Source organism: Vigna unguiculata, chromosome 4 (assembly GCF_037176805.1).
Source record: "Vigna unguiculata cultivar grain cowpea cultivar isolate G323 ecotype 2 chromosome 4, ASM3717680v1, whole genome shotgun sequence".
NCBI lineage: Eukaryota > Viridiplantae > Streptophyta > Magnoliopsida > Fabales > Fabaceae > Vigna > Vigna unguiculata.
In genome coordinates this window covers 48,758,261-48,774,429 of record NC_140795.1, presented here as the reverse complement: position 1 = coordinate 48,774,429, position 16,169 = coordinate 48,758,261, and the positions used below count along the sequence as shown (strand labels likewise).

General features: G+C 34.8%; 2 protein-coding genes across 5 annotated transcripts; both read right to left on the bottom strand.

Moving 5' to 3' along the window:
* On the bottom strand, positions 1-2,389 carry LOC114181091 (Pentatricopeptide repeat (PPR) superfamily protein). The gene has a single exon (XM_028067432.2). It carries the CDS (start codon positions 2,340-2,342, stop codon positions 342-344), a length of 2,001 nt encoding a protein of 666 aa, XP_027923233.2. The 5' UTR covers positions 2,343-2,389; the 3' UTR covers positions 1-341.
* An 822-nt stretch (positions 2,390-3,211) lies between these two features.
* RST1 (ARM repeat superfamily protein) lies at positions 3,212-15,071 on the bottom strand. Of its 4 annotated transcripts, none has more exons than XM_028068438.2 (25): positions 14,612-15,071; positions 14,192-14,476; positions 13,974-14,057; positions 13,580-13,862; positions 12,870-13,123; positions 12,456-12,636; positions 12,180-12,367; positions 11,965-12,065; positions 11,738-11,813; positions 11,202-11,333; positions 11,033-11,114; positions 10,822-10,894; positions 10,331-10,490; positions 10,111-10,241; positions 9,919-10,010; positions 9,624-9,742; positions 9,334-9,549; positions 9,133-9,210; positions 8,739-8,921; positions 7,452-8,345; positions 7,056-7,352; positions 5,471-6,130; positions 5,051-5,201; positions 4,808-4,926; positions 3,212-4,115 (listed from the first exon to the last, which is right to left on the bottom strand). In XM_028068438.2, exons 1-25 carry the CDS (start codon positions 15,005-15,007, stop codon positions 3,717-3,719), a joined length of 5,634 nt encoding a protein of 1,877 aa, XP_027924239.2. In that variant the 5' UTR covers positions 15,008-15,071; the 3' UTR covers positions 3,212-3,716. The 4 variants fall into 4 exon arrangements, with proteins under 4 accessions (XP_027924239.2, XP_027924241.2, XP_027924240.2 ...); XM_028068440.2 differs by having other exon boundaries at positions 9,624-9,715; XM_028068439.2 differs by having other exon boundaries at positions 13,580-13,859.
* Between the last annotated feature and the right edge of the window lie 1,098 nt (positions 15,072-16,169).

The following is a 16,169-nucleotide window of genomic DNA, read 5'->3' as shown; positions in this document are numbered from 1 at the left end:
TTTAAGCTTCAAGAACAGGATGTCATTTAAGCACCACAATGAATTTTCTATCTTAAAAACCAAACATCATTGTTACATGAAAAAGAATAAGATCTAGGCTATACAACCATATCCAGAACACTAGATTTGTACAAACACTATTCTATAAGTACATAGAAGGGATTAATCACTTGCAAAGAATATTCAAAACCAGTAAGGAAAATAATACAAAGGAAAAGCAGAAAATATACATACAAATTGGCTTTTGGATGTCATCATGTTCCATTTTCCAGCATCATCTATTCGAAAACTGAACTGCTTTAGGTCAAAAATTATGTTTCAAAATAACATTAGTCCTCAAACTAACCATGGTTCAAAATCTCATCATCTACCTCCATAGCTTTCTGCAATCCATGGATCACATATCTGCATGTTAACTTATTAGGAACATACCCCACTTTCAGTAGCTTATCCTGAATCTCCATCAACTCTGTCACATTACCAACATCACAAAACACTTTCACAACTGCATTGTAGCTTTCATTATCATAAACTTGAAACTCCTTGGCAAAGAGTTTCAACAAGAACACAGCTTTATCAACCTTATTTTCCTCACAATACCCTTTTATCAATGCCCTGCATATTTCTACATCAGGTAACATACCAGAACTCATAATTTCCTCCAACAAACCTTCAGCCTCAAGAGTCCTCTTCACTCTACACAAGCAACTTATAAGAGCTCTATAGGCAACAATATTCACTTTCATGTTCTTCTTTTCCATCTCAGATTTCAAAGCTAATGTCTCTTCCACATTATTGAATCCACATAGAGACTCAACCAGTTTATTGTATGTATTCATTTTAGGTATATAGCCATCCTGAGATATTATCCTGTGCAGAAAACTTCTAGCAGCAAATGGCTTACCTTCCTTACACAATGCAACTACAAGATAATCATATACTTCTTCAGGAATCTTAATTCTGAATTTCTTAAGCTCTTCAACAGTGTTCAATGCTGACACAAGTTTTCCATCCCTAACATATCCATCAACTATAATCCTACAAGTGATGCTGTCAGGAGAAATTTTATTTCCTATCATTTCATACAATATTGATCTACACATTTGCATCTTACCTTGTCTGCAATAGCCACACACAAGAGTATTATAGGACACAATGTCTGGATCTATGCCTCTGTGAATCATCTGATGAAAAAGCTGATGAGCCTCCTTGATCTTCCCTTCTTCACAAAGACCATTCATCAAGGTTGTGTATGTGATCAAATTAGGCATCACACCTCTAACATACATGATCTTGTACAAATAAAAAGCATCCTCCAATCTCTTTTTCCTACAATAACTATTAACAAGTGTGTTATATGTAACCAAGTCAGGTTCAAACCCTTCCTCCTCCATCTTCTCCAAGAATCCATTCACCTTATCAGTATCTCCATCTTTGCATAAAACATGGGTCATAATATTGAAAGTATAAGCATTCCTGTGTACTCCAAGTTTTCCCATCTCTTCATACACTTCCCAACACTGAGTAATGTAATTAAACCTAGATAACCCACTCAGCAGACAATTGCAAGCAATCACATTGGGGATAAAACAAGACTCAATATTCCTCCTGAAAGTTTCCAAACCCTTCTCAACCATTCCAATCTTCACATAAGCCTTGACTAGCATATCAAATATCACAGGGTTCCAATTACAATCCTCTGTACAAGCCACAAGATTCTCATAAATGTCCTCATTTGAAGAAACAGAGACACACTCAACCTCAACCGTTTGTATCAATTCAGACAATAACTCCATGGCCTGAGGAAACACTCTAGACCAAGCAAGTATGTGAAGAAGTACACAGTAGTTGTGCACAGTCGGTGTGATATTCAAATCTTTTTTAACCCAATTGAAGAAAGTGAGGGCTGAAGTGTGATCAGACTGGCATCTGAGCAAGACCCTTGAAATTGCATGGGGCCCCAAGTGGGGGAGAATCCCTTTGATGTCATTATTTTGGAGAAGAGAAAGGTGAGAACTTTTGTGTTTGAGGATCGAAGAGATGAGGTTTACGATGTTGTTGGGGTTTTGGGTCGGAGGGAGAAGATTGTAAAAGGGACTCAAAGTGCGTTTGGAGTGAGAATCATGAAGAGTGATGAGAATAGAAGAAGAAGAAGAAGAGGAAGAAGAAGAAAGAAGGGTTTTTTCAGTGAAAGCTGAGTTGGAGAATGATTGAAATAGTGTGGGAAGATAGATTGAAGGTCGACGAATCATGTTGGTGAAGAGAAAGAAAAAACAACATATCAGGTTTTGGGTGCAGAGTTGTACTGTTATGAAGTGAAAATTTGAGTTCTGGGTTACCATGATGGAAGAATTTAGGTGAGTTCATCTTCTTCGATGTCAGATTTTGTGACTCAAAAATTAGCTGTAGAATTGGACATTTTTATTATTTTTTATTATTTTAATTCCATATATTTTACTAATTTATTAAATGTTTACAGATGTACCCAAAAAAAAAATCTTTAATACATGTAAGATGACATTGTTTTCACATTGTTTCGTTTTCTAACTTTATTTGACTCATTAATAATCTTAAAGTATTTTATCATCTAAGTTTATTGTCTATTCTGTCGTTGTAATTTTTAATATTTTTTTTATATTTTATGAACTTTTTAAAAAATGTAGCAAAAAGTTAAAAAGAAAAATCTTCGTTTTGTTACTAATTATTATACAATAAATAAATAAAAAAGTTAGTTGTAATGTTAACTTCGAAGTTTGACTTCTTGTTTGGTTGTGTCCTGTTTATAAGACGTATGTCAATCTTGAATCACAAATGAGTGATTTTGTTGATACTTTGTGTATTTGACAAAAGTGTGTTACAACCTCAAAAAAAAAAAAAAAAAACCTTCTGATTGATAAAAGTTACGAGGAAAAGTGTGAACCTTGAATCACAAATGACGTGATTTTGTTGAACCTCTGTATTTGACAAAAGTGTGTTACAACCTCAAAAAAGAAAACTTCTGATTGATAAAAGTTACGAGGAAAAGTGTGAACCGATGAAAAGTTCAAGAAACATTTACAAGAAATGCTAGTTGTGGTTGATTTATTAGAGAGTATAAAGAACACAGTTGTTGTGAAACAACACTCTCAATATTAACAATATACAATCCTTCTATTTCTACTTTATTATGTATGGAATTTAAACAATTAATAGACAGCCAACACTTATCTACTTCATAAAAATATAATATTTTTTCACATAAACAACCTTTGAACACTTTTTCAGATTTTCAACCAATATGTGAATTTGTATACTCACAGAAAAACTATGCATTCCAATGGAAGCTTAGAAATCAAGGGCTCGGAACCCAATAATTTTCCTTGTGTAATTTAATTGAAATGCGATACATATCTCTGTGATCAATCCCTGGGCTAGAACTATAGTAAATAAGGGTTGTGTAAGAAGAACAGAAAATAATGGTAAAACCTGCATTATGCTTCTGCCGAATTTTAGTGCATTGAGATGAGAATGTACAGCTCCATGATTTGTAAGAGACATTCCACACGGTTGGCTTCTGCTCAACACTGTGTCCTCTCAATTGCATTATCGAATAAATAATGACAGAAATAGCTTAGAATTCACCACATTCTTATGAATGCCAAAGCTCGATTCACTAAAACATCATGCTGTGTGCAGCATGGTGAGGGTGTTCTTTTGAGTATACAACAATTTCAGTGTCATAATCTTTTATTTTCGGAACTATAGTTTCCTTCTCGAGCAACAACCATGTTGGAGAGCCGAAGTTGCTTATCTAATGGCAAGTAGCTTTTAAGTAATACACATGTATGATGCATCACTTTTAGCAGAAAAACAGCCATTTGATTCTCACTTTCATCGATGGGTTGCGAGCCAGGAATATAGGAACCATCTGCTATTTGCGTAGCCCAGTTGTATATGCGTTCTGTGGATGAAAAGAGGTGCGACACGACAGTTTCAGCAACAACATTCCAGTTTTGGTCTGCTAGAAGCGACACAAGGGTGACTGGTAGATCATTCACTACCATTTGTTGGTCCACGATCATAAATGGCATATACTTGCAGCATGCAGCAGATAACAGACCAAGAAACTGCAGAGCCTGCACAAAGTACGCTCCAAAACAATTCAACCTGGTTATCAAGGAGTACAACATAGCTCTGTACAGCCTCTTAAGTAGCTTTTTCAAAAGCACTTATAGGAGAAGAAAAAAATAATAATAAGATAAAATGAACTTGAGCATAAACTAACATTTAAAAAACTCTCTTATATTAGTTTCTCTGAAAACTGATTTTTAACTTATGTGAGTTGATTTTACCTTATAGAGAAGTTCTTTTCATTTTTCCTAACTTTCCTCTTCTAAATACTTGTAGATAAGTTTGTTCAAAATGACCTCTAAAGATATAGAATTATATCAGGGAATAACATAGTAATTGCTAGTCACTTGAAAATAAATCAGACAGAAACAATATGAACAATAAATATCACATGATAATCTGTGCGGAAAAAATCTAATAATTTTGTCCATGAAATTCAAGTTGATACAACAGATGGAGTTTTTCATGTATATTTAATCGACATTATCATTATAATGACAATAATTTCGTTAAAAAATTTCAACAATCATTTGTTTATCAGAATGTCTGCAAATTAATGTATTAATTCTTTTCAAAATAAAGAAAACGCAAACCCTTATAGCGAACCAATTCTTGTTGAATTTAGTTTTTGAATTTTTCCATGACATGCCTGAAGGTTACTATAAATAAGTTGTGATAATCAGTAAGGAACTACTACCGTGGACGGAAAACTGGATACGCAGCTAATTTCAACAGCATCAATAAGCCACTGTTTTTTAATACTTCCCTCCGCATGGTACAAAGCTGCCACAACTTCAAAGAGTACATCCCAGAGTCCTGAAAAAATTAAACCTATAGTATTGACATTTGATATGTGAACCATCAATTATTTCAGCCCAAATTGATCTGAGCTTTCCTTTGCCTAAAACCAAAACATTGAGTAGCAAAGAAGAAAACTAACCTTGTGATTGAGAGTTCAGAATGTAGGATTTCATTTTTCCAAGTTCACTCAGTGAAAGGGACCCGATCTTCACAAGCTTGATCTTAGCACAAACCTTTTTCTTGACTTCAATAGATTTTCCAGCACTCTGAACAAACTCCTCATTTGAAACCTGTGAATTCAAATGTCAGCTTAGATTACTGGTTTAAAGTAACAATATGTATCAAATAATAAGCTTGACCTCAATTAATTTGAATCGATGACAAGAAGAATTAGCTTAAAGTAAACAACAAAACATCTCAAAATAATACAGGCAATAAACAATAGAAATGATCACATATTGTAAGAGATTACTACTATTATTGTGACAGATCTCAATATTTTTCAAGGGAAAGTTAGATGAAGAGATATTGTACAATATATCACATATGCACACCATACCTTCAGGAAATCCAATAGCCAACTTTCTGGAGCCTTCCCTAAGCATCTTACAGCCTCAGACCATTCCTCTACAGTATGTACATCCCCTGAAACTACACTTGCAGAAGATTGAACTGCTGGTAATAAAGTAAATAGAACCTCCATGCACCTCTCAATATGAGATATGTGACCAGATGTATCCGCAGAAACCTCATCTAGACATTCATAGAGACCTTTCCAGCATGAAATACATAACAAGCTTTTGTGGTAGGTGCCCAACTTTGTGTGTGAAGTAAAAGACAGTAAGTGATTGCTCACGTCACCAAATAGTTTCTCAAGCCTGGAGTTTGAAAATACTTTTACAAGGTCTGCTAGATGATTTAGCAGACAGGACTGCAGATTTATTTCAAGTGTCCTGAATCTGGAAAAGTCAGATAGCTCATCAAGAAAAGTTAGAAGCGAATCAAATTGATTTGCATGAGCCATTGCAAACATGGTGCATTCCTCTCTAAGAGTTCCATTCTTGCAAGTAGAATCTTTGGATAGCAATTCAACATCTTTGACATCATATCTCATACAACGCCTAATAATTGATCCCCAATCCAAGCTTGGCAACCTGGGAGCTCTAGAGAGACACCTTAACACAGAAATGACTCTGTCTTTATGTACAGCAGATTCAGGCTTAATTTAGACACAACAAAATGAGAACAGTGAGAAATAATAATGAAAAAACATATCACAAAACTATTGTAATAGAAAATATAGATGTGCATGGGAAGTTTATCATATATAACCATGCTAAAATCAAAGAAAAAAATAATTAATAGGAGAAGCAGAAGTTATTACTATGCTGAATTCAGTTTACGCAGTGGCACAAAACAATGTAAACAATAATGAAATTACGAATATCATAGAATAACCAAGACCAAGAAAAATTCATGATTATCTTATTGTTTAAGCCAGTGATTAAAAAGGGCAGATGAACATACAAAGTGTGATATTAAATTCAGTGATGAGACATATAAAAAAAAAAAAAAAAACACTCTTCGTAAATCCCTGACCAAATGTCGCCAAGTAAAAAAATAATACATGGTAGCATCTTTTATTTGACAAAAAAATTAAAACAAAATCTTATTATGGTTATAGGAATAATAAAATCATCGGCTTTTAATGATTTCAACATGGTTATTACATCTAAAAAAGGAGGGAAAAGAAATTTATCAAACTTAAACATATTATTCATGAATGATTAGTATTTGTGATATGAGTATTGAAGAAACTAAACTTAACAACTAGCTTATTGTGGACACTTAAAAAATTTATATATAATCTTTACTTCATGATTTATGGATTTGAAGCAGCTTTTGTGGTTAGTTTGGTTTTCAACTCCCAAACGTGAAAAGAAAATCTGCTTGGATAATTCTAAAAAGAAAAATTAACCATCAAGTTAGAAATTAAACTGCATAGCAGCACACCTCCTATCGAACAAAGAAAAGAAATTAAACAGAGAAACAAAGAGTTACCGATGAAAAGGAAAGCAGTAGAATACTAGAAAATGAAGAACAAACGCATAAAAATTTACACAAAATCTGGACAAAACATTTACCTCAGTGTATTTGAAATCCATAAGCCACATACTAAGCTTAAAAACAACATTGTCCTCAGAAAAACTATGGGAAACAGATTTTGAACTAGTTTCAGCTACACCACTATCACTATCAACCCCCAAAAGTTCTCTAGACCATAAATGATGCCGAAGGAAGGCAAGCACCCAGGAAGCAAACTGCTGTAGCTGCTGATTATCAGAATTCTGTGCCACAAGAAACAACTCTTGCACCAAAGATGTCAAGTATGGCTCAAAATCAGAACTTGAAAGGAGAGGGCCCATTACTGAGGAAGACTCCTGTTTTTTTACATAGAGAAATATTTAAATATGAAGCAAGAAAAAAAAAACAAATACGATGAAATAGCTGGTACCATATTTATCAAAAAGGTAAATTACCTTCTGATAATCAGACTGCCTAGAGTACTTCGGAAAATTCATGTTAACCAAAATTTCTGCACCTGCTCCAATAGCATTAACAACTCCCAGCATGCCACCAAGATGAACAAGAGAAGGGAAAGGATTCAAGTAACATTTCCTGAACAGTTCCAGTAAACATTTAACGCGTTCAGCCTCAATAGAGTAAACACCTTCATTCAAAATACAAGAAAGTACTGTCCCTGCTCCAACACATGATGCCATCAGCATACTATGGTGCAAAATGCCAGACTTTTTCACGGAGATTAACTCGGAAATGAACTCTTTAAAGCCAATCACAATGTGGTCCAACTCAGCATAATCCATCAATTCCATTCTCTGGCAAAAAGCTACTATAGTGGGAAGTGCAATACAGGATCCTAGTGATAAAACAATTTCAGATTCTTTCCCCTGGAAAGTATTTTTTTCAACCAGTGAATGCACATATGGAAGCCATGATATCACCAAGTTCTTTATCTTGATGACAGTCTCTAACTCTCCAGCTCTGTATATTGCACTAATAGAGTTAGCTAGACCAAGCACAAGTCCAGCAACACCCCAGATATCTTCTTCCAAGTCTTCAGTGTTATCAGATAACTGTTCATATACTTTAGAACTTATGTCATATGAACCCACTGGAAAGCATGAACATAGATTGTCTAAAATATCAGAAGAACATTGAGTTCTCTGTTGTATCATTGTAGCTAAGGCAGTAATAATTCTTCCTAGTAATTCAGATTCTGGAACCTTCTCTGTTTCTTTCATCACAGTAGAGGTAGCAGAAGTTTCAACCCTGGTAAGAAGATCTTGGCATGAAAAACCCAATCCAACACCACATGCTCCTTTTACAAGGGAACTTCTGCAATCAAAAAGAACCTGGAAGTTCACACAATCAATGAAATGCAATGCCAAAAAATCTATCAACAAGTTCAGCTAACGATTGAACCAAATTAGAAAAAAATTAACAAAAATGACAGGATAATCCATTTAAAACTTTGATTTTAGCTTCCATGTGTGTAATAGCATTCTTCCCCCTAAACTATACCACTATAAAGAAAATTGTGAACCTAAGTGTGTTACAACCTCTTAATATAATCCCATAAGTGTGTTAGAACCTCCAAAAGAATTTTGATTGATGAAATCTAAGGGAATAAGGTGAAATTACGAAAAGGTCCAGAAAAACTTGCATTCGATCCAAACTATCAAGAGAAATTCATAAAAATATGCAATAGCTTCTTTAATTTAATTAAAAATAGAGAACAGGAATACCTCAAGAAGTCCAGTGATGTTATGATATCTCTGTTTATGATCTGTTACATGAAGGCAACTAGAGATTAATCCTAGAGAAATTGCAGCAGACCATTGACGGTGTTCATGTTCATGTTGGAGCAACCATTCCAAAAGAAACTTTGAAGCAGCAGATTTAACTGTGTGAACAGAAGGGGGCAAAACCTAACAATAGAAAGGCCAAAGTTCGTAGCAATCAAATGTTATTATGCTAATTACATAAGATACTTTGCTAACTACATTATTAGAGAGCCGACTCAACACATGTTCCTTATGAGAACAGTTTGTGTTAAGATGCTAATCTGCAGCACAGATGATAATTAATCTGAATCTTTAGAGATTTTAAATGAGTGCATAAGATAGAAAACCTTCTCACCTCACAAAGTGCACCAATAGCCAGTGCAATATTTTCAGCAGCTCTGGGTATAGCCTCGTCCGCCATAGCCATCATACTCTGCAAAAAAATCATGTAACAAAACCTATATCAGACATGACAACTTGTGCATAGTGCATTCAATACAGATAACTGATAAATGGGTAAAATGATGGTTTGCAATGACAAAAGACCAATCTTGACCTTTAAAATGTCACTAGCAGCTTTAGAAGTTTTATCTAGAACACTCAATTGTGCCTTAGAATCGTATGAAAGTGTGTAAGCCTTCATCCATCTTCGCACAAAGCCTTTCCATGATTGCACTGCCATCAGTGCAAGCAAGATATTTCTCGACAGCTGAAGAGAAGCAGCTACTTCCACTAGAGCAAGTTCATACCCAGTATGTACTTCTCTTAACCTCTGAACACTTAAAATATCAGATCAAAAGTTCATTCAAATCTAAACAGAATATATGTAATCAGTCAATATCTTACTTTGGATGTTTGGTGGTCATTCACATCTTTAGGAGTAAAAGAAAAACATACTAAGGCGGCACCAGGTAATTCTCTAGCTACATTTATCTTTCCTGTAAATAGATGCTTAACATCAAGGCCTATGCAAATAGCACAAGAAAATCAATATATTAAACCAGACAGAGTCCACTAAGCCTTTGGTGACAGAAAACTTGATTTAAGCATTTCATTTTATTTTTCCACTATCAGGTCTGAATTTCTTCTTGCAAGAATTATTGGGAAAAGAACACAAAATGGAAAACTGATACCTCCATACCTGAAGAGAATATAACCTGCGGAAATACATTCATCAATTTTTCAATCTTGCTTCCTGTAACTCTTTTTGCCTTGACTAGTCTTCGGCGATTTCTAAGGCAAATGTACATAAAAACAAATAAAAAAAAACAAAATTCAATCATGCTAACATTATACCGTCCTATATAAGTAAATTGTAGGAAGCAATGGTTACATGTGCTCATATGCTATTATCTTGAGATGAAAATCCTCCATAGCCTTGAGAACGCTGGGATTTGTTTCAGAAAAGAACAACTCTAAAATCATTTTTTTGAAATCTGGAATACTGTTTTCAAGTTGGGATACCTGGAAAGTGATAGCAAAAACAATATTAAAGGAACAAGTGTAAAGTACTCTTTTATTCAATAAAAGAGCATTTGCATCTGTGGATATACTTCATATTGGGAGAGTGACTCCAAGGCTGAAATTCTAGCTTTTGCCCACTGTCTATCTTGACCGGAGGTAACTACATCCCATACAATTGGCAGCACGCTCTTTGATGCTTCTGAATATGCTTCTGCATCCATTGCACCCCACCTTAGCAGAAGGCAAAGACTGCCATAATACAGGAAATATCTTTAAATGAGACAACAGAATGAAAATTCATGACTAGGACATTATGTATTAATTTATGGAGAAAGAACACCTCAATCCAAATAATATACTGAATCAGAGTTTATTAACTGAAAAAATATATATATGTAAAGCAATATTTTGTTTAAGAAAATTCATGATACCCAAGATGAAAAATTCAGAAGTTGTCACTGACATTTGATGAGTTGGGAAATAACTTACAAATTTCCTTTTCCATAATTTACCGCCATCTTTATTATAATCTATGTCGACAAAATATAAGTGTCCGCAGAGGAATCTTAAACATGCATACCTATAAGCAAGAATAGGATCATCTTGGTAACCTTGCACATGCTTTGCAATGACATCCCATGCAGTGTAAAAATCTAAAGAAGTCAATATATCTGATCAGAAAGCCATTTAACAGATAAATTGAACATGATCTAGCATCAAAGTGTTGTAAATGCATAAATTACTATTCCTTTGTATGGTATTATTCCACGAACATGTTTAAAAAAAATTACCAATCACATCAGCTTCACACAGGAAGGCAAGGCTTTGCAAGCCGAGAGCTTTAACTACATGATCTTGGTTCTCAATGCAAGACTGGTTATTCCAACACCAAACTGTGATTTATCATCAAAGCATGTGCTGCAAAAATATAATCAAGAAAACAGTACAGGCAGTGCATACCGAAACAGACAAGATGAGATCAACACCCCTATCAGCACTTTTATGGCAAACATCTCGGATGGAAGCAGCCATGCTGATGCAAATTTCTCTCTCTGAAGTGTAATTGGTGAACCCTTTAGGGAGCAAGACACCCTACATCAAGAGAAATGCAAAAAGAAAATTATGGGAGAAATTTTCTGTAGTAGATTTTGAAGGCATGGCAAAGGGACTGTAAAATACTCAAGCATAATTGGAATTTCAATCCTTAACAAAAGTCTAAAAAACATGTTGCATGGACAAATGTTAGAAAGAATGGGACAAACAACATCTTAATAAATAATAGAGTTATAGAACAGAATACTCACACCACTTCAATGTGTTTAACTTCACTTAAGAAAACTTTTCATAAACAGTTACAATTAAATTGAGTTCACAATTACATTTCTTCAATCAATTACAATCAAGTCATCTCATCTTCAGCATTAATTATGCATGCCCACTTAAAATAATACTTCTGCCAATGGAAGATACAGGAAAGTGTAAAATGAAAAGCTCACTTGCAAACTCCCAAAGGCTCGATCATTAGTCTCCCAAGTTCGACAAAGCAATCTAGTTGCCGTAGAATGTAATGAGCTGCATATAGGAAAAGTATTTAAAGCTAAATTGCACCTATATTCAAAAACAGGACACTACTAAGCAAGAATGATAATATAATAAAATAATAATAATTTTTTTTAAAGAATCAAACAAAATACACATTTACACAATCTAGTGATGTACCCACACTTTTGCATCTTTGTTAAGCATTGGCAAGATAGTTTGAACAACAAGCGGAACCATTGCCGAGTGTGAAGCAATTGATGGCAGCATTTCAAAAATTTTTAACTGCAAAAAAAAAAAGACAAAAAGTAAGAGAGGAAGAAAAATACTTCACATATGATGGGACAAAAGAACAAGGTAAGGCATGCAATAAGTCTCATTACAAAAGGGATAAGTTACCAGCATATCTTGGCAATTGATATCACTTCTTCTGAATATATTACTGTAAAACATAATTGTTAGCAACGAAGGAAGTCCTAGTTTGGGATCCACAATGGCAATGGAAGACAAAGAATCAACTGAAGCAGCACCCATTGATGGATGTATCAATAAAACATTAAGAACAGCAGCGAGTATCAAGGGCATCTCTGCAAGGGCAGACATTGACATAAGTTTAATCTCTTGCATCCTTTAACACAACTATAATTCCATTTCACAAAAGCTAATAGGTTATACCATTCAGAAACACTTCCTGAGAATGTGAGAGTGGTAATGAAGATTTCCGTTGGTCAACAATTGACAGACAGAATCCTCTTAAATCGGAAACCCAAGATGATGGTCTATCATACATTATTTCACTTTGATTCAATCCAGTTAAAGCCTTCAGAAGGGAAGTTCTGGAAGAATATTCTCCATCCTGAAAAAATATATACATATTTCTAAAAGTCTATTATTGCTGGGGTAGAAAACTATAAATAGCTACAATATACATTATTTACTGCCCTTTTCCAGTCACATAAATTGTGAGTTTGCATATATTCACTCAGGACTACAGCATATAAATGCTTCTGTAAAAGAGTATATATAATCTGCATAGATAATATAATAAACGTTTAAACAGAAAACAGAATGATATGACGGATAAAATACCTGATACCACAGATGACGCAGAAGTCTCAAAATTATAATTCCTGGTGTGCTGAGATAGTGAACTCTGTCCTCAACGATTGGTTTATTTTTTGGAGCCACAAACATGTTGGCAATGAGCTTCTCCAAGAGGTGAAGCAAATCAGTTGCCAATCCTTTAACAGATTTGGAAGGGGATGACATGAGACTAAGAATGGGAAGAAGAAACAAAGTCTCTTCAAATAATAAAGAGAATTCAGTCCCGCTGATAGCAGCATCTGCATAGTTAACAATAAATAAATTATAAAAAATGATGATATTAAGGGCAGTATCAAATGAGCACAATTAGATGGATTATTTCATGAATTCAAGCAAAGAGCATTTTGCAGCAGCAGCCAGAAAAAAATGTTTCAATGGAAACAGGTACAGGTGGTATACATATTGTAAACTTAGCCAAAGTTCCAAGTACCACCAGTAATCCCGAACCCAATTCTTTGCAACTAGACAAAGAAAGAGTATGCAAAAGCAGTATCCTGAAAATTTTCATAAACTTCTGTTCCTTGAAAATATGAATATGAACACTATAGAGATCGACTTAGAACTCCATGGAAAATGCCGAAAACAAATGTAGCATTTAAAATAAAATAAAAAAAACGGTATCCTAAATTTATCATGTGCACTCAACTTGCATGTATGCATAAACTTCAAAATCAAGACAGCTATAGAAAACATACCACTGTCATATTTCCACTTCAGGATCAAGAGAAGGAGTTTCAGTATAGAAATCTGTTCATGTTCAAGTTCTGATTGAACAATGATTATGAATAATGATAAAATAATTGATGACAAGCCAGGTAACCATGGTAACCCAATATCTTTCTGTACAGTTAACAGGCGCATAAAGAGTTCACATATGGGCTCATGACCACCCAGGTGGTGCCACTGAAGACATGTAGATAGAGAAAGAATTGTTTCCAGAAATTCAACAGCACACAGTTGAGCTTCAGTTACCAGCTGCTAACAGGGATCAATAAAATACCAGAGCAAGGCATTAATTAAATTGAAGTAGGAAATGTCATCATAAAAACAATGAACGCAAATGAGAAGTTTAAATTAAAAGGGACATACTGATTTCTTTCCAGCCAAAGATTTCAGCACAACTATATACGCCTCCACCATATGTTCTACAATAAATATTAATTTCCTGTAGTCCTGGTAAGGTCCGACAACAAAACAGCAACAAGATAATCATTTCACTCCACCTATCACTACACGAATAAAACATAAAGAACAAAGAACTAATATATCACAACATATCCAATGCTCATTCTCATAATTACACTTACTTCAGATCCCTCATGAGGAAGATACTTAAGGCACTCAATTAGCAGCCTAAAAACAGGCATGGATTCATGTGGAAAAGAGCAACAGAAAGTCAACATAGACGATACCAGTTGCATGGCAAACAAGGAAGAGGATGACTCCGAACCTAACAAATTTACGATTGATACATCCAACAACGGCCTTAAAAACTCACAAACGCGCACCATTCCCACCGGCTTATTCTGAAACATAAACAGCAACACCTGCTGCAGGAGTTCAGACTGAACCTCTGGCCGGCACAACAACACCTGCCAAACATTGAATAAAATCAAATATCACATTTCATTCAAGCCTCTGGAACAAGGTTTCACATAGCAAAACTACTTAAAATTAATTCAACTCAATAATTTGAACTTGCACGTTGAAAGTGGTGAGTGACTAACCCTAACGAACGGGTGAGTGTGAGAGGAAGAAGAAGCTGAATGTGAAGAGGCATTGTTGCGGAAATCGTGGCGAGCGAGGAAGCCCAATCCCTTGACGAACAGTGGCACGAGTTTCGGTTCGGAGCCTTCGAGCGCGGCCTGGAGCTCGAGCGAGGCGCGGGCGACGGTTACGACTGAGTCTGCGGCGAGGCGGCAGAGGTGGCGGACGGAGTGGTCGACGACGTGAGGAGACGGCGAGGTGAGGCAGAGGAAAATGGCACGTCTTCCGGGTTCGGATTCCGGGTCGAGATGTTTTGGCGCGGATCTAAGCTTAGAGAAAATGGACTCAACAGCGAGTTTTTGGAGCCCCGGTTGAGGAACTCGGGTCTTCTCTAGAAGAGGACCGTAAGACTCCATCAGAGTAACGAAGTCAGTTACTCTCACACTGATTACTTCATACTCAAGCGAAGAATGAAGGACCTTGAGACTTCATCGGAGAAAATTTTATGCTTATTATATTTTATAAAACCCAAACTTTTGTTTTTTTTTTTCTTTCTAAATTTTATTTAATAATTATTTTTAGTATTTTTAAAATTTTAAGAATAGTTGTGTAGCACAAATAAAATGGGTAGGAGAAAACTTGTAGTAGATTGATTGAAGAGAAATTAATCGCTCACTTTTATTTAATATATATATATATAACCTCTTTTAATATTAATTTTTATTAACTTTATAAACTAAGATATTGATTAATTGATTTTTTATATCATCAAACCAAACTTACTTAATTAGTTCATTGTGAGCGTAAGTGTTCTTAGAAAATAATTTTTTTTTCTCTTTTAGAACTCTAAAATATCCTTAATATATTTAAAACCTGAAATACGTTATTGTACTTTTGGCGACGAAATATATTATTACCTTATCAAAACTTTGAATAGAATAAATTCATTTTTTCTTCTTTGTAGACTTGTGAGTAAACTTGTTGTGAGTGGATGTGTAGGGGTTGCATGTGATGTTAAAGGACTCAAGGTGAATCTTTGTTTATCAATTGGGATTGTAATGGTTTATTCTGATCGTTGAGTAGAGTTTTTAGGTAGAACAACATGTTTGAGTTAGAACCTGGATGGAACATCTTTTGAATTTAGGAGTGTCTATTTAGATAAGGAAAGCTAATAATGTTTTATGCAAACATTGTTTAATTAAGTTAATATTCTAAGTAGTATGAATGAATTTATAGGATTCAATGTCCATGTTTGTGCATTACTATAGTAAAGTCACATATGAATGAAAATTGTGTGATTTGGTTGAATTGATTGAAAACTTGTGTAGTGTATTTATTGGTCAAATTGGTCTATCTCTCAAAATTTTAATGTTGTACCTATGTTTTATGAACCAAGGAACAGGGAAGAGGAGTGAGGTAGGCTAAATTGACAATTTGATGCACATTTGATGTTTATGGACGAGCTAAACCTTTGCTGAGCAAGCATTAAAAATAGAATCACAAAGAGCTTCAATACCTTTTACTAGCTGGGAAAGTTAGAGCTCATTGTGCAAGCTCTATTTAAACAACCTTTCAAGG